At 48.2% G+C, this 19,188-nt stretch overlaps 8 protein-coding genes across 8 annotated transcripts; 5 read left to right on the top strand and 3 right to left on the bottom strand.

Moving 5' to 3' along the window:
• Positions 1-753: 753 nt before the first annotated feature.
• J7337_013307 (uncharacterized protein) lies at positions 754-2,749 on the top strand (the record flags this gene model as incomplete). Its single annotated transcript, XM_044830799.1, has 6 exons — positions 754-776; positions 830-929; positions 981-1,000; positions 1,050-1,376; positions 1,430-1,603; positions 1,651-2,749. The coding sequence occupies 6 exons, from the start codon at positions 754-756 to the stop codon at positions 2,747-2,749; spliced, it is 1,743 nt and encodes a 580-aa protein (XP_044674074.1).
• A 547-nt stretch (positions 2,750-3,296) lies between these two features.
• J7337_013306 (uncharacterized protein) lies at positions 3,297-5,156 on the top strand (the record flags this gene model as incomplete). The annotated part of the gene is made up of 4 exons (XM_044830798.1): positions 3,297-3,330; positions 3,386-3,507; positions 3,553-4,086; positions 4,134-5,156. 4 exons carry the CDS (start codon positions 3,297-3,299, stop codon positions 5,154-5,156), a joined length of 1,713 nt encoding a protein of 570 aa, XP_044674073.1.
• Positions 5,157-5,873: 717 nt separating this feature from the next.
• On the top strand, positions 5,874-7,048 carry J7337_013305 (uncharacterized protein; the record flags this gene model as incomplete). The annotated part of the gene is made up of 5 exons (XM_044830797.1): positions 5,874-5,922; positions 5,975-6,052; positions 6,105-6,174; positions 6,273-6,589; positions 6,639-7,048. 5 exons carry the CDS (start codon positions 5,874-5,876, stop codon positions 7,046-7,048), a joined length of 924 nt encoding a protein of 307 aa, XP_044674072.1.
• Positions 7,049-7,495: 447 nt separating this feature from the next.
• Positions 7,496-8,244, bottom strand: J7337_013304 (uncharacterized protein; the record flags this gene model as incomplete). The annotated part of the gene is made up of 4 exons (XM_044830796.1): positions 7,496-7,646; positions 7,704-7,956; positions 8,007-8,143; positions 8,198-8,244. 4 exons carry the CDS (start codon positions 8,242-8,244, stop codon positions 7,496-7,498), a joined length of 588 nt encoding a protein of 195 aa, XP_044674071.1.
• Positions 8,245-8,818: 574 nt separating this feature from the next.
• On the bottom strand, positions 8,819-10,661 carry J7337_013303 (uncharacterized protein; the record flags this gene model as incomplete). The annotated part of the gene is made up of 6 exons (XM_044830795.1): positions 8,819-9,522; positions 9,576-9,823; positions 9,912-10,038; positions 10,099-10,135; positions 10,306-10,311; positions 10,560-10,661. The coding sequence occupies 6 exons, from the start codon at positions 10,659-10,661 to the stop codon at positions 8,819-8,821; spliced, it is 1,224 nt and encodes a 407-aa protein (XP_044674070.1).
• A 1,871-nt stretch (positions 10,662-12,532) lies between these two features.
• J7337_013302 (uncharacterized protein) lies at positions 12,533-13,892 on the top strand (the record flags this gene model as incomplete). Its single annotated transcript, XM_044830794.1, has 3 exons — positions 12,533-12,669; positions 12,733-13,495; positions 13,545-13,892. The coding sequence occupies 3 exons, from the start codon at positions 12,533-12,535 to the stop codon at positions 13,890-13,892; spliced, it is 1,248 nt and encodes a 415-aa protein (XP_044674069.1).
• Positions 13,893-14,651: 759 nt separating this feature from the next.
• Positions 14,652-16,495, top strand: J7337_013301 (uncharacterized protein; the record flags this gene model as incomplete). The annotated part of the gene is made up of 3 exons (XM_044830793.1): positions 14,652-14,732; positions 14,780-16,271; positions 16,323-16,495. The coding sequence occupies 3 exons, from the start codon at positions 14,652-14,654 to the stop codon at positions 16,493-16,495; spliced, it is 1,746 nt and encodes a 581-aa protein (XP_044674068.1).
• A 553-nt stretch (positions 16,496-17,048) lies between these two features.
• Positions 17,049-18,851, bottom strand: J7337_013300 (uncharacterized protein; the record flags this gene model as incomplete). Its single annotated transcript, XM_044830792.1, has 2 exons — positions 17,049-17,419; positions 17,468-18,851. 2 exons carry the CDS (start codon positions 18,849-18,851, stop codon positions 17,049-17,051), a joined length of 1,755 nt encoding a protein of 584 aa, XP_044674067.1.
• Positions 18,852-19,188: the final 337 nt, after the last annotated feature.

The raw sequence follows: 19,188 nt of genomic DNA, 5'->3' as shown, positions 1-19,188 counted from the left end.
ACTACAGAGCAAACGAAGAGAAGAATAGACAGTTAGTAGTTGGCAAGGCTTCAAGCTGCATCGCGAGATGAGTCAATTCGAAAGCGAAAATAGACAAGCAAGTATGTCAAAGCATACGATACTCTATGAAGCTATACATACAGGATACACCCATCCACAGCCAGCAGACCACCAGTAACTTAACTATATAGCCAAACCCTCATCAGATCGAGATGATCAGGAAGGACGTAGGTTGCATCAATCGCTGGATAACACGGCACGCGATGGGAATATCCATCCATCAAAACCGCTAGCACAATTTGTCACGCGTCATAATCAAGACCCATCTCCATCACGGTAACGGCAATGTCAAAAAGACCGAGTAACCCGAAAAAAAGGGTCTCGAGTTAATTGATGACAAGTACACTCGATACCCAAAAGAGTCGAACAAAAAAGTCGTGACGTCAACGAGTCCCTGAGATGTAACATGACAGAAAACGCCTCTCCCCACTCACACTCAACAACGGTGAGCAGAAGCTAGCGGTGGGGGAGCATTATTGTCACCCAAGAAATAACGGACAGGGGTAAAGGGCTGTGTTAGTATCTGAAAAACAAACTGTGGACACAAGCACCACTCACGCTCCGACTTCTTCCTCAACAACCTTTTCCTCACAATCTTTTGACTCTGGCTTTATTTGAAGCCCATATCGTATGCCGTCACGATCTGCTTTTTGTTGTTGTTCACGTACACGAAATAAATAAACCTCTGTCAAGATGGGCTGGGAATATGCCCAAGTGTACGTATTCTCGGCGTCGTTGAGGGAGGCGTTTAACTCATCCCTTGATATAGGCATCTGAAATACACGATACCGTTTGGTGTTGTTTTGGCGGCGGTTTATAGACCGTTGATGTCGCGGTTGGATGTTTTTAAGCTTGTGTTTTTGATAACGGTGAGTTTCCTTTTTCTGGGAGGTTGAAGGGCTTGAAGCTAATTGTTGCAGGTTGCTGTTGTTTCGACAATGTATGTTCGATTTGGAGGGGATTTTGTTGAGATTTACTAACGCGGACAGCCCCTGGGATTCATATCTCATCCGAAATCGCATATGGACTTATCCTCCCGGTGTCGTGGTCGGTCTGACAGCATGGGATATTCCAGCTGAAGAATTATTTTTCTTTGTCATTCAGACTTTCAACACCTCTCTACTCTACATGATTCTCAGCAAACCGACCTTCCACCCTATTTACCTGTCTAAGAAGACGGGCTGGGGCAAAATTGCTGGCCAGGTCCTTTTCGCATCAGCTATCATTTTCGGACTCGTTTCTGTTTCCTCTGGCGGCGAGGGGATGTATATGGGCCTTATCCTCATTTGGGCCTGTCCATTCCTCTTGTTTCTATGGTAAGCCTCAATTTGAGAGACTGTTTCATGTTGCATATGCTAACCATTGGCAGGTCGATTTCTTATCAGTTCATTGTGAATTTGCCATGGACGAATACTGCACTTCCTATTGCTTTGCCAACCTTGTATTTGTGGATTGTTGACACTTTTGCGTTGCGAAGGGGAACGTGGAGCATTACTTCTGGCACCAAATACGGCATTGTCTTGTGGGATGGACTGGACATTGAGTAAGCACCATTCTTCTGCGAGAGGTGACTATTCTAACATTTTGCAGGGAAGCTGTCTTTTTCCTTCTCACCAACACCTTGATTGTCTTTGGCCTCATCGCATGTGACAACAATCTGGCTATCCTCGACACTTTTCCTGAGCACTTCCCTCGGACAAAGGGAGTTCCCAGCTTGCCTACAATCATCCGAACTCTCATTCTACCTAAAGAGAAGTATGATGAGGAGCATATTCAAGGTCTTGTCAGCGCCGTTGCTTTACTTCGCAAGAAGAGCCGAAGCTTCTATCTCGCTAGTGGCACTTTCGAGGGAAGACTCCGCATTGACCTGATTCGTTTGTATGCGTTCTGCCGAGCCGCTGATGATCTTGTTGATGAAGCTCCCTCTGTTGATGATTCTAGAGCCTCTATCGAGAAGTTGAGAAAGTTTCTTGATCTCGCTTATGAAGAGAACCAAGAAGAACCTTCACAAAGACTACGAGAATATGTCACGTCCAACATCCCGGAGATGTTCCACATGGCTCTTCTCCAACTCCCTACTTATTACCTGCCAAAACAGCCTCTGGATGATCTCCTCAAGGGCTTTGACACAGATCTCCACTTTGACAGAAAGTCCGGCACATTCCCTATCGAGACCACTGAAGATCTTGATGTCTATGGAAGTCGCGTAGCTGGCACTGTCGCAGAACTCTGCAACCATCTTATTCTCTATCATACCCCAGAATCTGTCCCCGAAGACATCCAACGCGAAGTTGTCGCTTCCGGCCAAGAAATGGGTATCGCACTCCAATACGTCAACATCGCCCGCGATATCAAAACCGACGCAGAAATCGACCGCGTCTATCTTCCCCTCTCCTGGCTAAAAGAAGCCCAACTCACGCCCGAAGATGTAATTCAACAACCCCATGGTCCTGCCATCGAAGCTCTCCGTCATAAATTACTTGACCGTGCTTTTGAAAAGTACAACATGGCAAAGGGCGCTATTGATAAGCTTCCTTCAGAAGGAAAAGGACCAATTCGCGTTGCTGTCGAGAGCTACATGGAGATTGGACGCGTTCTTAGAGAGAAGGGTCCTACGATGAAGAAAGGTAGGGCTACTGTTCCTAAGATGAGACGAATCCGTGTTGCATGGTCTGCATTGAACAAATAGCGGGGTGAAGCGTGGAGGATGTAATGGTAGAGGTCATAGATTCATAGATTATGCATTTCATTCCACTTTGAAGATCTGCCTTTTGAAGATTTAATGTCTCAGTTATTGTCCACTTAACTGTTGGAATGTATTTGGCGTTGTAAAGTCTCGCGACAACCTAAATTCATAGCCTCACCGTTGACACTTTGACAGCACCACCACCATAAACCCACCAACCAATCATCCAACACGCATCCCATCGCCAAGTCCACTTAAAGACCCTCCAAACCAAACCCGTCAATGATCGTCAACGCATCAACGACTTCAATTCTCCCTGTAATCTTCAATGAATCACTAAAATCCCTCAAAAAACAAACTGCGCCTCGCTAAGCACAGGGTAATCTGGCCTTTCACATGTACGCCAAGTGGTCTCATTAAACGAGTGCGAAGAAAAAAGTGGATCAAAACAAAATGGAAGACGTCATTGACTCTATTGCTCTGGCTATCAAAACCGTTGGCTTCGGGTGAGTCGGTTACTGACTGAGCATCTTCACTTTTTACAGCAAAAATGAGCGACGTTAAGAAATCTGTTATTGTTATTGGTATGTTGCCCTCAATATCATGAGCTATGAGAAGGTATTGACTGATGATGAATAGGTGCTGGTGTCGGTGGTGTTTCTACTGCTGCGAGACTCGCAAAAGCTGGCTTCAAAGTTACTATCCTCGAGAAGAATGACTTTACCGGTGGGCGTTGCTCCCTAATCCACAATGATGGCCACGTACGTCTTCCGACTCACTTCATCTACGCCCACTAACCTTGTCAGCGCTTCGACCAAGGGCCATCTCTTCTTCTCCTCCCTCGCTTCTTCCACGAGATCTTCCAAGATCTAGGAACATCTCTTACCGCTGAAGGAATCGAACTTCTGAAATGTGAACCAAATTACAACATCTGGTTCGGCGACGGTTCATCCTTCGAGATGTCCACTGATCTCACCAAGATGAAGAAAGCTATCGAAGCTGTTGAAGGTATTGATGGTTTTGAGAGATATCTTGGTTTTCTTCAGGAGTCACATCGACATTATGAAGTTAGTGTTGAGTCTGTGCTGCGAAGAAACTTTCCTAGCATTTTGAGTCTGGCGAGACCCGAGGTTCTGTTCAATCTGTTCAATATTCATCCCCTTGAGAGTATCTGGACGAGAGCGAGCAAGTATTTCTGGACTGAGAGGCTGAGAAGGGTTTTCACGTTTGGAAGTATGTATATGGGTATGAGCCCCTTTGATGCGCCGGGCACGTATAGCTTGCTTCAGTATACTGAGCTTGCTGAGGGCATTCTATATCCTCGAGGTGGATTCCACAAGGTCAGTCTTGCAACCCGACATGACATGTTCCTTACTAACAGCTTCAGGTCGTTGAGGCTCTTGTTAATGTTGGTCAGCGTCTGGGTGTCGAGTACCGTCTCTCCACAGGCGTGAAGTCCATTTCCATCGACCAAGCAACCGGCAAGGCAAACGGTGTTGTTCTGAGCGACGGAACACATCTGCCTTCAGACATTGTCATCTCGAACGCTGACCTTGTCTACACTTACAACAACCTCCTCCCCAAGACCAGCTACGCAGACTCGCTATCAAAACGAGAGACATCCTGCAGTAGTATCTCCTTCTACTGGTCCGCTTCAAAGATCGTACCTGAACTCAACGCTCACAACATTTTCCTCGCGGATGAGTACCAGGAGTCTTTTGACAGTATCTTCAAGGAGCACCTAATTCCTTCGGAACCATCTTTCTATGTCAATGTCCCTTCGCGCATTGACCCCTCGGCTGCTCCTGAGGGCAAGGACTCTATCGTTGTTCTTGTCCCTGTTGGTCATCTTCTCTCAGACTCTGAAGGAACACATCGGGGCCTGTCCAAGTCTGGAAACTCTGGTGGTCTCGAAACAAGCCAGGACTGGGATAAGATGATTTCTCTCGCTCGTGACACAGTTATCGCAACAATGCGCGCGAGAATAGGCGTTGATCTTGCTCCGCTTATTGAGAACGAGATCATCAACACCCCATTCACATGGCAAGAGAAGTTCAACCTCGATAAAGGTGCTATCCTTGGTCTGAGCCACTCCATTATGAATGTCCTTGCTTTCCGGCCTGGTACTCAGCACTCCAAGTACAAGAACTTGTACTTCGCTGGTGCCAGCACACATCCTGGTACTGGTGTTCCTGTCTGCATTGCCGGTAGTAAGATTGTTGCAGAGCAGATTCTGAAGGACTCAGGGTTTAAGAGTCATCAGATTCCTTGGGCGCAGGATACTGCCAAGTCTCCCAAGGGTGGACTGGACAAGATGAGCGATTCGTCTTTGACTCTGTTTCAAGGATTCTTGGGAGCTTTGGTTGCGATTTTGCTGGCTTATTACTATCTTATCATTGCGGCGAATTAGCGAGCATTAGTTGGATTGGCTAGGAGTATTTCTTTGGTGTGATTACTTAGTTAGAGATAGAATGAACTTCCCTAATATCTGTGATCTACTTCTCTATATCCATGAGCCTCGCAAGTCAATAGTATGCAGTGAACATGGCAACTATCTGATCGGAAAGAACCGGGCTGTCAACAATCTTCATGCACTGTCTCAGACTGTGCTGGATCTGATCAGTCTCCAACCCCACCAAAACGTCGATCCCGTCGCGTTACATTAAACATTCCTATCTTGACCTCAAACCGTCATCATTTTCGGCAAATACATCGATCAGCCTTACAATTCCCACCTAAATTACCACGGGATCTGCCATTTCACGCTACGGCTACCGGCAACGTTTTTAGTCGCTTGATACCACGTTTGAAACCTAGTGGTGTGGACTCAACATGTCAGCACGTCATAGACTCCATATCAGCCATCGCAGATTCTGACAGCGCCTGTTGATGAACGATGCGCTTTTGTTTTGAGCAATGACGATTACTCGGCAGTTATTTCCGTCTGGGCTCGGCAGGGTCGGATATGAAGTCATGGAGAGGGAGGTGGAAAACGTGGGAATGAAAGCTTGGCTGCATTTAAGGGTTTGACATCCATACCTGTCATCCTCTTGGCTTGCAGACATTCCATTTTTCGTTCCACGAATACGAAGTTACTTTTTTTACCGTTGAATTACCATTTCTCACCATGGCCGATCATCTTTATGCGAGAGGGAACGATGCCCTCAATGTCAACCGTGAGCCATATCAGCCTCCAGTCAAAACGAACTTACTAACAATTCACTACAGCTGACATTGTAAATGGGCAACGCAGTGACATTAACATCACCGTCAGAGGCTCTGATTGGTACTGGGCTGTCTGTGCAGGTGTGTAGAATAAAACAACGTCCAGTTTGATCAAAAGACTAACTGTTCTCAGTCATGACCGTTTCAACCTTTGCGTTCCTGGGGCTTGGAATGAGAAAGCCTCGCACCGACCGTATCTTCCAGTAAGTTCTATCAGAGTTCCATTGAACATTCTCCAAACTCTTCCAATCCATGAGTGTCCTTGGAGTCGAGCTGTCATGGGCTTTACTGATCTGCGTAGCTACATCACCGCGGGTATTACCATGATTGCATCTATCGCATACTTCACGATGGCTTCGAACCTTGGCTGGACTCCTATCGCGGTTGAGTTCCAGAGGTCCGACCATAGAGTTGCCGGGATCTACAGAGAGATCTTCTACGCAAGATATATCGACTGGTTCTTGACTACCCCCCTGCTACTCACAGATTTGCTTCTCACTGCTGGCATGCCATGGCCAACTGTGCTCTGGGTGATTCTCGTGGACTGGGTCATGATTGTCACTGGACTAGTTGGTGCTCTTGTGAAGAGTTCCTACAAGTGGGGTTATTTCGCCTTCGGTAACTAGTCTTCCATGCGTTGTCACCATCATCACTAACATGATTCCAGGTTGCGCTGCCCTCGCATACATCGTTTATGTTCTCGCGTGGGAAGCTCGTCTGCATGCCAAGCACGTTGGGCCCGATGTCGGTCGCACTTTCGTCATGTGCGGTTCCCTCACAGCCGTTGTCTGGATTTTATATCCCATTGCCTGGGGTGTCTGTGAAGGCGGTAACTTGATTGCTCCTGACTCCGAGGCTGTCTTCTACGGCATCCTCGATCTCATCGCAAAACCCGTCTTTGGAGCTTTGCTTCTTTGGGGACACCGAAACATCGACCCTGCTCGTCTGGGCCTTCGTATTCGCGACATTGACGAGCGCATCTTCCCGGATGGGCCCAACAACAAAGCAGCATCTGGACATGGTGCTCGAAACGATACTGCCATTGCCTCTGGCGCTAATGTTAACCCCAACGCTTGAGTGGAAAACTAGGAATAAATATCATCAGTGGCCTAGTTCTTTGAACCCCCTCCCCATCGCGGTTTACTAGTCAATTCACTAACTGCACCAATTCGTTTCTTTCACGAGCTGTATACTTGCGTATGATTTCGTGTAAAGTACTAGTCTGTTGATACCCGAAGTCTGTTTTGTGGCACGGATATGTCTTGGAGGGCTTTGTTAATGGTCTGATTTCGATTAGTAATATATATAAAGTATCTATGCATCGTCTTTGGTCCATATAGCTCGCTACAATCTGGCTATAAGCAAGTAGTGCTTATGTCAGGTACATGTCTGGATGAAGAGGACCGACTAAGTCAATCAAACCTTGGCCTCAGAATCACTGGACCGAGGAGACACTTTCTCAGGACCTTAAGACTGTAGTACTTTGGTTTGACGAAGGCGACCAGTAACATCATGTATTGCCTCCTACTCATCCAGCTCACCAATCGGGACCTTTCTGATCTCATGACTTTGAACACCGTTATCCAGAATGACGGCTTCTGATCGCAGCCTGTAGCCCTTCCATTTTGGTAGCAGGAATGCCCAGAAATAATAGTACACACCGCATGAGATGAGACTATCGAATCAGTCAGTCGTGGCGAATCACGGTACTCATAGGGGTTTATGAACTCACATTCCGATGCCTGTCACGACATATGTGGCATACCAGAAGCTGACATCGACAGCGTACATTCCACCCTCGGGAGGATACCAAGGCATGATAATCACAAACAACTGGACCAGAATATTGAAAACAACAAGAACATGCCAAGCCTTGAACTCGGGAGCAGGGAGGTTTGCACGCCTGCGGCGCCAGCGCACAGCGTAGAGCCCCACGGCCATGGCAAAATTGAAAGCCGCACCCGGATAGACACCAAGGTCACTCACTGGTATGGGTTAGCTACTTCTGCATCTGAAGAGAGGCGTGATGGCATACCGTAATTGAAGGCATCACCAAATGGGATAGCAAGAATCACAAGGGCAGTAATAGCCCAAGTAGTGAAATAAGGTCCAAGTGGGGTTCCAAATGGCTTGGTAGAGACCCAAAAGGGAGTCCATGGAAGGGCGCCTTGCCTATGGCTGTGTGTTAGCTGTGTTATACTTCATATAACTTCTGAGTAGACTAACCTCCCGCACTCTCGAAGTCTTTGGGATGATCCAGCAATGACGGCCATGATTTCCAAAAGCACTCAAGGCAATAAGAAAGTTGAGCCCTCGCACTGCTCAACTATTTCCGAGCACCTTGCCAAAGAACAAGCTTGCTGCTGTCAGACCGGAGTTTCAGGCTCTTCCTTGGGCACTTCGACTATGAGTATGAGGCTCGAAGGGGCTGGGCCTGATCACTGTACCTGCTGAGTGGTGTTCCTGGCGGCTTGCCAAGCTTGAATGTCGTATATGGTCCTATAAATGGACAGAAGTAGCAATGCTTAATCGCATATACTCTGACTCTGGTGTTGTGTTCCGAATATTCAGTTCTATCTAATAATAGTAGCTGAAGGCCTTTTAATTATACATTAAATATATATAAAAGGCTTATAATTTATTAAAACACACATATTCATATATTAATTCTAGCCAACTAAGCTCTTAGGCCAGGTAGTCTTGCTCATATATAAGGTGGAGGTGCCTTTAATATATCGCATCTTGTCTATACTCCAAACCTTGAGCTCTCACACCTAACATCATTACTTCCAGTAAATAAAATAATTGTTCTACAATAAACTAACTACATCTACCACCCTGGGTGGCTTAGTCGACCTTCCTCTCTTCACTCTTCTTGTCTGGAGTTTGCTGAGGAGTTGAAGCTCTCATAGGCGTTCCCTCCATAACCGGTGTGATACCTCCGTTCATGTAGTGGTCCTCCCAGTCCATATCACTGAGATACTTGTAGTCAAGGCCCCTGATCTCGTGTTCCTCGCTGGCTCGAAGATGCAGACCCGGAATCTTGCCAATGACGAAGAGCAAGATGCATGAGATAACGAATGACCAGGCGGCACAAGTCACAGCACCCGCAATTTGGAGACCAAGCTGGCGATAGTTGCCATCCCACCATCCACCTGCATAAGCGTCTCCTGATACACCGTCCAGCGCGGGAACGTACCCAGTAGCAAAGAGGCCAGTCAGGATGTCACCGATAACGCCACCAATTCCATGGATGGCAAAGATATCAAGGCCATCGTCAACCGAGAGAATGTACTTGTACTTGACACAGTAGAAGCACACCAGCGATGTGAAACCTCCAATTACAGGAGAAACATAGATGAGCGTGAAACCGGCAGCGGGCGTGATGCCGACTAGTCCTGAGATGATACCGCTGCAGAAGCCGACTAGGGAGAACTTTCGAGTATGAAGGTATCCGAGAAGAACCCAAGCGATTCCGCCAGCACAAGCAGAGAAGTTTGTATTCGCAACGACGTAGATCGATCGGAGACTAAGGTTTGCGGTGCTGGCACCTAAGTTGAGGAGGTTAGCTTTCACCCGTACATCGCACCGACAATTGACTTACCATTGAATGCAAACCAGCCAAACCAGATAAGGACAGTTCCTAATACCATAAGCAGCGGATTATGCGGCTTGTAGTGTACGGCTGCCTTGCGATCGGTGATGCTAGCGTCAGGGAGTCGGGGTCCCAGCATAAACGACCAAGCTAGAGCACCAAACCCGGAGGCGATATGGACTGGCCCCGATCCTGCGAAGTCGTACAGGCCTAAGTTGTACAGCCATCCAGATGGATTCCACTCCCAATATGCTAGTCTGCAGCGATGTTTGTTAGTATCTTCACGAGACAAGGTTTGGTCCGCGCTGGGTTGTGATGCACGAGAAACTGCGACGCATAACTTACGGATAGTACACAAAGGTTGTCCAGCACAAGAGGAACACCATGCTAGGCCATAATCTGCCTCTTTCTAACATCGCTCCAGCCAAAATCATGGCAGTGGCGGTGACGAAGGTGACTCCGAAGATCGCATCTAGAGAGCGTAATAGTCAGTCGTCATCATCTAACGACAGTTATACTCGACATTGCATACATAGGATCTCGGGGATATCAGAGTTTGCAATCGATGGCTGGGCAAGGACGTTGTGGAATACTGCGAGCGACAGATCACCCAAAATTGGGTTCGTAGTTCGAGATTGATACAAGCTATAACCATAAATCCAAAATTGGATGCCTACAGCGCAGGCGCAGAACAAAGACTGCAGAATTATCGTCAATGCTGCTTTCTTCCTATGCATACCGGCATCTGTGTCGTGTCAGTGGATGGAACCGGGTATTTCGATGCGTCCCAAGTCCTTACAAAGAAAACCGATTGCAGGAGTGATCTGCCAGCATAGAATCGTGCAAACAAGCATCCATGCCATATCACCCTGTAAACGCCATTTTGTTAGATCTACAGTCTCTAAATGGCTTGTTATGACAGCATAGCGCTGAGATGGGAACCGGTGGGGCAAATGCACAATGTGGTCCTCCAGCACATCGTCAATGACTTACCTTGTCATAAGTAGCATTCAAATCATGGGTAATAGGATTACCGCCCGTGGGATCATCACTGTAATCGGGCCACTCAGTGACTGGAGTAATTGTCGAAGCCATGCTGTATCAAATTTGGCAGAGAAACTGGCTGTACACGCTACTGCGCTCCATCCCGACAGCAGAACCCACTGTCTTTAATGACTTTCCCCCTATGTGAGGCCCTGAATCCTCGTATCTCAGACATATCCTAGTGTTTTGCCAAGAAATGGGTATCATAGCTAAATCAGGATCACTTTTCCGTTTCTGGCGAAACAACGCGAGATAAGAATTAAGGTACAAGATAACGTTGCTTCAGCACGACGTGGCGTAGATTCCTTATCTTTGGCTGCATGGCGTGTGGTTGGACAGATCTGAGTTCGACAGAGATAACGGACGAGCGGAATGCTTGTTCCTCTGGCTTCGACGCATTTCGAAGCAGAATAGAACAGATTAAAAGAGGATGTCAGGTAGCAAAGCTCCTTCTAAATACTCAGTGTGATCCTCTGATCCCAACGAGGCATCAAGACAGATGTAAATCGCGTAGGACTTTAGATGAACTTTAGCCTAATCTTATGGCATTTTAGGTAATCTTAGTACAGCGCCTCTATCGACGGCTGAAGCGTGTGTGCATGACTTCATGTCTCGCAAGAGCCAATGGTAAATGAATATTGTCTGGCACCTTGCAGGGGAAGGTATGTCAGTCGGTAGCTAGTTACGACCTTATCTTTAGCCAGGTTCGCTAGTTGAGAAACGCGGAGAGAGGCATGAGACTCATTGGTGGGGAGCGAGGCCGCGCGTGTTGTTCAGTCTGCAAGGACAAGCCAAATTTAAGGTTGCGATAAGAGATTATGCTTATCTCTCTCAAGATTAAGGAGAGCCAATCAGAGAGTGTTCTGAGCCCACCCATTATGACCGTTCAATCGAGTCTGGCTACCCGGGAGTCCAGCAACTGCCCAGATTGGGAATTGCCAATGTTTACATTTATCAGATCATTTAAATAATATCTGTATGTTTGTAGAGTTTCTTATCTTACCCAAGAGATTTCTGTGCTTTTCTGATGAGAAGAAAAGTTGGTTGCATGTATGAACGAGTTTTCGTGCAAGAAGGCCACAGTTGTGAGGGACGCATCAAATACCTGTGCATGAACATTCCCCACTATTCAATCAGAACCTTATGCCCAAGACTTCAATAGTGATCATGGTATATCTCAATATGGTAGCCAGAAGTAAAATGAAATCGAAGCAATCTATCTCACTATGGGCTGTCATTTTTTATGAAGAGCTCGATGTTTGCGTGCTGTCCCCCTTGAGATTGTGGAGCTCTGGCCCATGGCACGCTACGCGTCGGCGGGAAACGAAAACACATTTCATCGCTGGATCAACGTTTACTAAACTTTGTACCTGCATTTTTCCTCATAATTCTGCCCAACTAAAAGTATTGCCGCTTGTTATGTTCGCGGGTAACTTGTGGTGCCTTGTTATAGCCAGTCGAACAAGCCCGACGTGAATGATCTCAGAGGGCCGAAAGCGCCCCTTCAGTTTGTCGCGTCTATTCCCCAAGTCTTTGAAGGTAGGAGGATACAGCAGAAACTCCATCTACCTATGGGCACTAAGGTAGTGACTGACTGCTGCATGTGACTGAATCCTTCCTCCGTTAACGCCTGCGGGGAGAGAAGACACTGGCCTCGGCGACGATTGACGAAGCCATCGGATAAGTGGGGACGGCATCCCGGCCAAGACGGACGCCGACTCAGAAGGGGCCGGCCACAGGCACCAAAGCCCCGACATGTCGATCCGGCGTCACATGAATGAAGTTTTACAAGCTTCGTGTTTCTTTACAGACAAGGCTTTTATTTGCTTAAAAACATCTCTTGTAAGATACCCCTATAATATCTTGTTAGATTCTGCCATTCTAAACCATTCTCCTGCACAAGTTATTCGGTTCATTCAGAAATGCCCGACCAAACCGTTGTCGTCGTCGGCGCAGGCCCCGTTGGCCTCTTCACGGCCTTGATCCTTGCTCAGAAAGGCATCAAGGTGACTGTGATTGAGGCAAGCGAAGGAATCTCCCGCAGTCCGCGAGCCTGCGTGTATGTTTTCTAATTCAAACGCCATTCATTCATTCATTCACTGACATACCATACCGATCGCAGACAGCTCCCTTGCGTCAATCTCGAATTTGCCAAGGCCGGAGTCATGCAAGAAGTGTTCGAATCCGGTTGTAGAAGCGACCATGGATACTGTTGGCGAGACGGACATGATACAACAAAAGTCCTGGCAGACGTCACGCCGCCACCATCCGAAAACCCCAATCTTTGCGCAGCCATGATAGGGCAGGATGTTTTGGCGCAGATCTTCCTCAAGCATCTAATCAACACGGGAAATGCCGAGGTCATCTTCAACCACGCATTTACTCGTGTTGAAGACCATGGAGATTCAGTTACGGTGTACGCACGGCGTTTACTCGACGACCAAGAGCTCAAGTTTGACTGTCGGTACGTCGTAGGAGCCGATGGCGGCAAGAGTGCGGTTCGAAAGTCTATAGGCCAATCTCTCGAAGGTTACACCTGGCCAGACATACGGCTCATTGCAGTCAACTTCCTCTATGACCTTGAGAAGCATGGCTGGAAGCATGGTAACTTGATTGTCCATCCTGAGGACTGGGCGATCGTTGTAAAGCGTGGACCGAAGAATCTGTGGAGGGTTGCGACCAGCGTTCCATTTGCCCAAGGCGCTGATGGAGAGCCTATGACTGATAAGACTGTCTTTCCCGTCATCAAAGACAGACTTGAGAGGCTCTTGCCAGGTAACACTGATGAGATCATCTACCTCCAAACAGCTCCATACACGATTCATCAGCGATGTGTATCGAAATATCGCGTTGGCAATATCATACTCGCCGGCGATGCTGCCCACGTAAGTTCTCCCCTCAACATTGCATCCTTCGCCGCTAAATATTCTATAGCTTAACAATCCCGTCGGTGGACTCGGACTGACTACGGGTTTGCTTGATGCAGCCCATCTGGGCAAAACTTTGACCCAGATCATCAACGAAAATGCGCCAGAAACAGAACTCGATGAATATGCAACGGCCAGACGCGACGTCTTCAAGACTATCACTGACCCACTATCGACTGGGAACCTGTTGAGAGTCAAGTCGACTGCTCCCGAAGACGTCGCTGCGAGGGAGGCGTTTTTCAAAATGCTAAACGACCCGAATGAGAAGGGCCAAATGTTTGCTCATATGGCGAAGGAGATGGGGCTATCGACTACCTTGGATATGAAGGATTTGGGTCCAAGACCGCAGCTATGAGGTCGAGAAGAATTGCTATATAAATCCACTAGGATGGTAGGGGAATTTGGTTCATTCACCGCAACTCGGATTCTCTCTCGATATCCCGATTACCATGATTCTTTCTCCAATGCCTTTACAGATATGACATGACCCGAATCGTTCCGCCAACGTGCTACGCACTCCGTGAGGTAACCAATAAGTACCCGCCAAGAGGCTAACCCCTCGGCATTTACACTACTCGTTAGACTTGCAGGCCTCCTGCTCAAATGATTATATGCACAAAAGCCTCAGTCTAGTATTCCATCATCTGCGTTTCTGTCGTCCACTGGAGATCTTGTGAGCATGTGTGCTGTCTATTAATCTTGATCTTAGTCGACGACTCTGAAGAAGCCAATGCATTTCTCTTTCGCCTGATCACATGCAGGGCACAGCTGTTACTGGAGGCGGGGTGCTAAATGGCTGGGGCGTCTTCCTACCGCGCGCTGACCTACGGGCCCACGGCCACCGCGAACGCCGTCTCCACCATCCCGATGGCATCTTCAACGCTACCCCAGATCTCAATTCGGGGTCCCCGGCTGGGGTAAACATGGGGAATAGGCAAGGTTTGCTCCGGCGCATTTTCCAATACCGTGACAACCAGCACACGAACTACAGCCACCGGCATTCAAACACGGATGCCCCCTTTCCTGCAATCTGGATATAAGCCCAGTCCCACGTTACTTTGCTCCTGACATATCCTTGCATCTCAAGCTTCAGCATCTGAGTCGCATCGCCAACATGGCTTCCCAATCCTCTATCACCGCTCCCTCTGAGCGAGATGCTGCTCGAATTCATTCCAAGACATTGATCTGCCTTTTCGTAAGTTAATCTGCACCTCTGACACCTCCAAGCTAACCATTGAATAGGCAGTCAACATGATCTACCTCACGCAAATCCTCTCCCTCGTCGGTACAGGCCTTCTGTCAAATACCATGGCCGCAGCCGTCGGCGGCAGTAGCCAGACAGTTTGGTACTCATCCTGCATCACGATCCTCACCGTTGTTCTCAACCCGCCTGTCGGCCAAGTCGCTGATTACTGGGGCCGCAAAACCCTCCTCGTGATTATGCCACTCGCTGGCGTCGCGGGTAGCATCATCGTCTCCCGAGCTCAAAATTCGGGAACTCTCATCGCCGGGTTCGCAATCTTGGGCTCGACCTTCGGAAGCCAGTCTCTCACTGTTGCTGTCATGTCTGAAATCCTTCCTCGGCATTACAGACCTATTGGACAGGCAGTTGGAAGTGTATCGATCGCGCTTGGCGCCATCATTGCTCTGCTCATGGGAGGTGGCCTACTCCGTCACGGCGACAACTCCAACTACCGTATCTTTTGGTACGTGACGGCCGGTTGTTACGCTCTTGCATCTCTTGGCTGCCTCGTTGGATATAACCCCCCGCCTCGCGATCTTCAAGTGTCCCTCAATGTATCGCAAAAGATCAAGAGTCTTGACTGGGTAGGATATATACTATTTGCCCCAGCCCTCGTCCTTTTCTGTATAGCCCTATCATGGTCTCAGAACCCTTACTCCTGGGATAGCGTCAACATTCTTGCACCCTTTATCATCAGTATCGTCGTCCTGATAATCTTCATCGTGTATGAGTGGAGGTTCAAGAAGGACGGCATGCTTCACCGTGAGCTATGGAGGCACAGAAACTTCGCCATCTCCCTATTTGTCATTTTCATCGAAGGTATCGCTTTCTTCGCCGCCAACTCCTATTTCGTCTTCGAAATATCTCTCGTATACGACGCGAGCTTCCTTTCGGGCAGTGTCAACTTTGCTATCATGTTTATCACAGCCGCTGCTTTCTCTCCCGTCTTTGGCTTATGGTCCGCTAAATACAAGACACTTCGGCCACCACTCGTCTTTGGGTCCGTCTTCCTTCTTGCCTTCTTCATTCTACTGGCAACTTCAAAGATTGACACTCCTCGATATGCTTTCTGGATATATCCTATCCTACCTGGCCTTGCACTTCCTTCCATCGTTCCATTGACCATGGTTTCTGCACAATTTGCAACTACACCGGAGCTTATCGCTCTCACATCTGCTCTCATGACCAGTATTCGCAGTCTGGGGGGCTCAATTGGTCTAGCAATCAACAATGCGGTCCTGCACAATGCCTTGGACAAGGAGCTAGCCAAGAAGATTGCAGAGGCAGCTCTACCACTTGGGCTACCTACCTCGTCTTTGCCTGCACTTATTCAAGGGCTAGCTTCTCAGAACAAACAGGCAGTGGCTGCTGTCCCTGGCCTCACACCTGAAATCGCAAATGCCGCCGTTCTGGGTATGAAAAAGGCGTACTTGATCGCTTTTCGAAACGCATGGATCGTTTCGGCTGCATTTTGCTCTCTCATGCTTATAGGTAAGTGTGACCTACCCATCCATGCCCATTTAAACTCGACTGACCAAAAAGCGTGCTTCTTCATCAAGGAACAAGCGTCCGAGTTTGATGCAACCATTGATGCACCAGTTGAGCTTGATTCCAAGACCCACCTGGAAGTTGACGAGACCGCGCAGCCACAAACGCAGGAGAAGCAGCTCGAGAGTAGGGCAGAAGTGAGCCACCGGGAGAACACTAGCCCTTGATTGTTCTAATGTATTAAGAACCTCTAGGCTGCCCTGGGCACGTCGTGGAGTGGGTGGTTCACGTTTAGTAGCTGTAGAGCAAGTCGCGTACTAGGGGAGGAAAGAAAACTCAGGACCTTGACACTAAGCGATGAAGATATTTAGGTAAATTTAGCCTGAAGTTAGAGCACTCTTTGCTGAGTTTACTTTAATGCCTTATATCAAGGTTTAGTGTTTTCTTGTACCTTGAGGATAGCTTCTGCCAGACTAGTGATTAGGGTTGCCAAGGTGCCTAGGTGCCATTAGCTGAAGAAATAGGAGCAGGTTCAAATGTCCCAACCGTCTCTAGCAACGCACAATGCGCGCTCACAGCTATGGACATTTTGACTGCCGCTATGCCGGATCAAGGGTAAGCTCTGTCACGACCAACAGCGCGTATCAAGCGCTGGAAACAACCTTCATAGCAAGTACAGGTATCGACATTTGTACATGATTCAATATACGTTACCATTGCTTCAATAACTCATCTATATGTGCCTCATAGCTCATCTGCACCAAGGACCTCCCACTTCTATCACAACTGTAGGTAATTGAGATGCTGATGATCTTCGTCAAGAAAATTGGGAGAAATGCCGCTGTTCCACTCGGGTTGAGTATCTCCTGGCACATATCTTGGTAATCCCCTTCCAGCCATATTGGCAAGTTCTGTCATCAAAGTCTCTGCATCTCCCAATTCCGTCGGCTGAAGAAGTTGCTGCAGGTCACTGTCATCAGAACCGCTCTCTGCTGATATGTTCTCACTTCTCAGTTCCTCGACATCGAGCCCTCCACTTATGGCAGCCTGATCATCTTTCCGATTATTGGGAACCCGTGAGGGAAAGAATAATGCAAATCGTTTCTCAAATGAGTTATCCTTGTCACGGCGCATCAACGAAGCCTTCAGATCTATTTCTAGTTAGTTGGAGATCATGTTAGAAAGTAAGCAAAACGTACTTATTATGATTGAGGCAAGGTTCCATACAGTGGCATACTGCGATAGGACCAGACTGACCAGCTCACTATTGTGGTATCCGGTATATGAAGCATCAGTCATATCCTTTGACGGGTATGCTCGGTCTGATAGCAGACAGCATGCCAGGAAAGGTTGACATAGAGGAATGTAGTCCGGATACCAATGATAGAATATCCGAGATAAATGGCGAGGCGAACGTAATGTCTCGGGATTTTCGGGCTTGAAGGTGGCCTGTATGGTCGTGCGAGTGCAAGTCAACATGAGATGCATGCCAATGATCCAGTTATGTCTCGCCGCATCGCCCGAAGACGTCTCTAACTCCAGTGTCTCCAGGTTGAACCTCTGCGACATGGCAAGTGAAAAGCACGTAATAGCATCAATGAGCTCTTCCTTATCCCGCTGACAAGTGAATCGACCCGCTGCAAATTCACTTGCGACACTCAAGAGAATATTGGCTATGAGAAACCATGCTCTCGGGTCCTGGTTCGGAGAGTCGATAAGGAGCTTCCAGACCTCGCTGGGTCTTGGGTCGACAACAGGTGACTCAACAGGTCGGTCAGCAAACCATGCTTCATCACTAACCGGAAGCTTGACCATTACCAGTGACCGGGTGATGGAACTTGGCCGTCTTGACATGAGGGAGCCAAAAGTGTCGAGTTCCCAGGTGATCCAAAACGCACGACGCTGCTCTTCCAGAATTGACCAGTCGCTTGATTCATCCTGCTCGTCCATGCTACACAGGTTTAGGTCGTAGGCTAGGCGGATACAAACGCCCGCAAGGATCCAGGCACGGTGGGATGGGCCAGAAGCATATTCGTAAGCAGCTAGCAATATGCAGCCCTGCAGGTATTCGAGGCTTGGTGTTTGGTCCGGTTGACACTTCTCGTAATATGTGTTGGCCTTCTCCATAAAGGCCTGTCCGCGGTCTGGTGCTGGACTGCTATGAAACCAAGAATTGGTGGAGTGACGAGCTGCCAAGGCAAACATGCCGCAGAGCAGCAATGCTTCGGTGTTGGAGTAGTTTCTGTCATCGAATGCGCCGTTGTTCATGAATCGTGCGAAGAATCGTGGTTTGTGAAGGAGCGGAAGCCATCCCTGGGTCTTGGAGAAAAAGATGTGAACAAGGTCCGTCAATACAGGCACCGGTATTCCTAACCAGGTGGGTGGCTCTGCTTCTGTTGAGCGGAAAGTAGATGCTGGCGATGTTGAATCGTCACAGACAACGCTTGTGCCCAAGACGACGATTTCTGATTGTGATTCATCATTACTGTCGTCTCTCATAGGCTGATCTTGTTCTCTGTCGAGCGAGTTTGGTGTATGTATATCGTTGACTTTCGGCAGCTGTTCCGTTTGCGATAAAAGCATGTCGATATCTTGCCCATCGCCCAATCTTGACTCAAGCAGACTGACGAGACGTTCTGCTTCACGCGTCAGTACTCAGCCGTTGCTTCGCCGCGCTGCTCTGGGCTTACCAAGCTTCTGTGAGTCAATCTGGCTCTCCTGACGACGACGTTGCGGGGTCTTTCGCTTTGTTGGAAATGTGCAGGATTGGCCGGTTCTTGTACACAAACCGCAGTTGGGTTTTCTCATGTCACCTGGGCCTCGTCAGTTCGCACTCGGAGTCTGTAAGTCATAACCTACATCGCGTCTTCTTCCTGTTTGGGGGGATTAGCTTGCGTCAATCGAGAAGCTGTACGGAAAG

Source organism: Fusarium musae, chromosome 11, assembly GCF_019915245.1.
Source record: "Fusarium musae strain F31 chromosome 11, whole genome shotgun sequence".
NCBI classification, from domain to species: domain Eukaryota; kingdom Fungi; phylum Ascomycota; class Sordariomycetes; order Hypocreales; family Nectriaceae; genus Fusarium; species Fusarium musae.
This window is presented reverse-complemented; position numbering and strand designations above follow the sequence as displayed.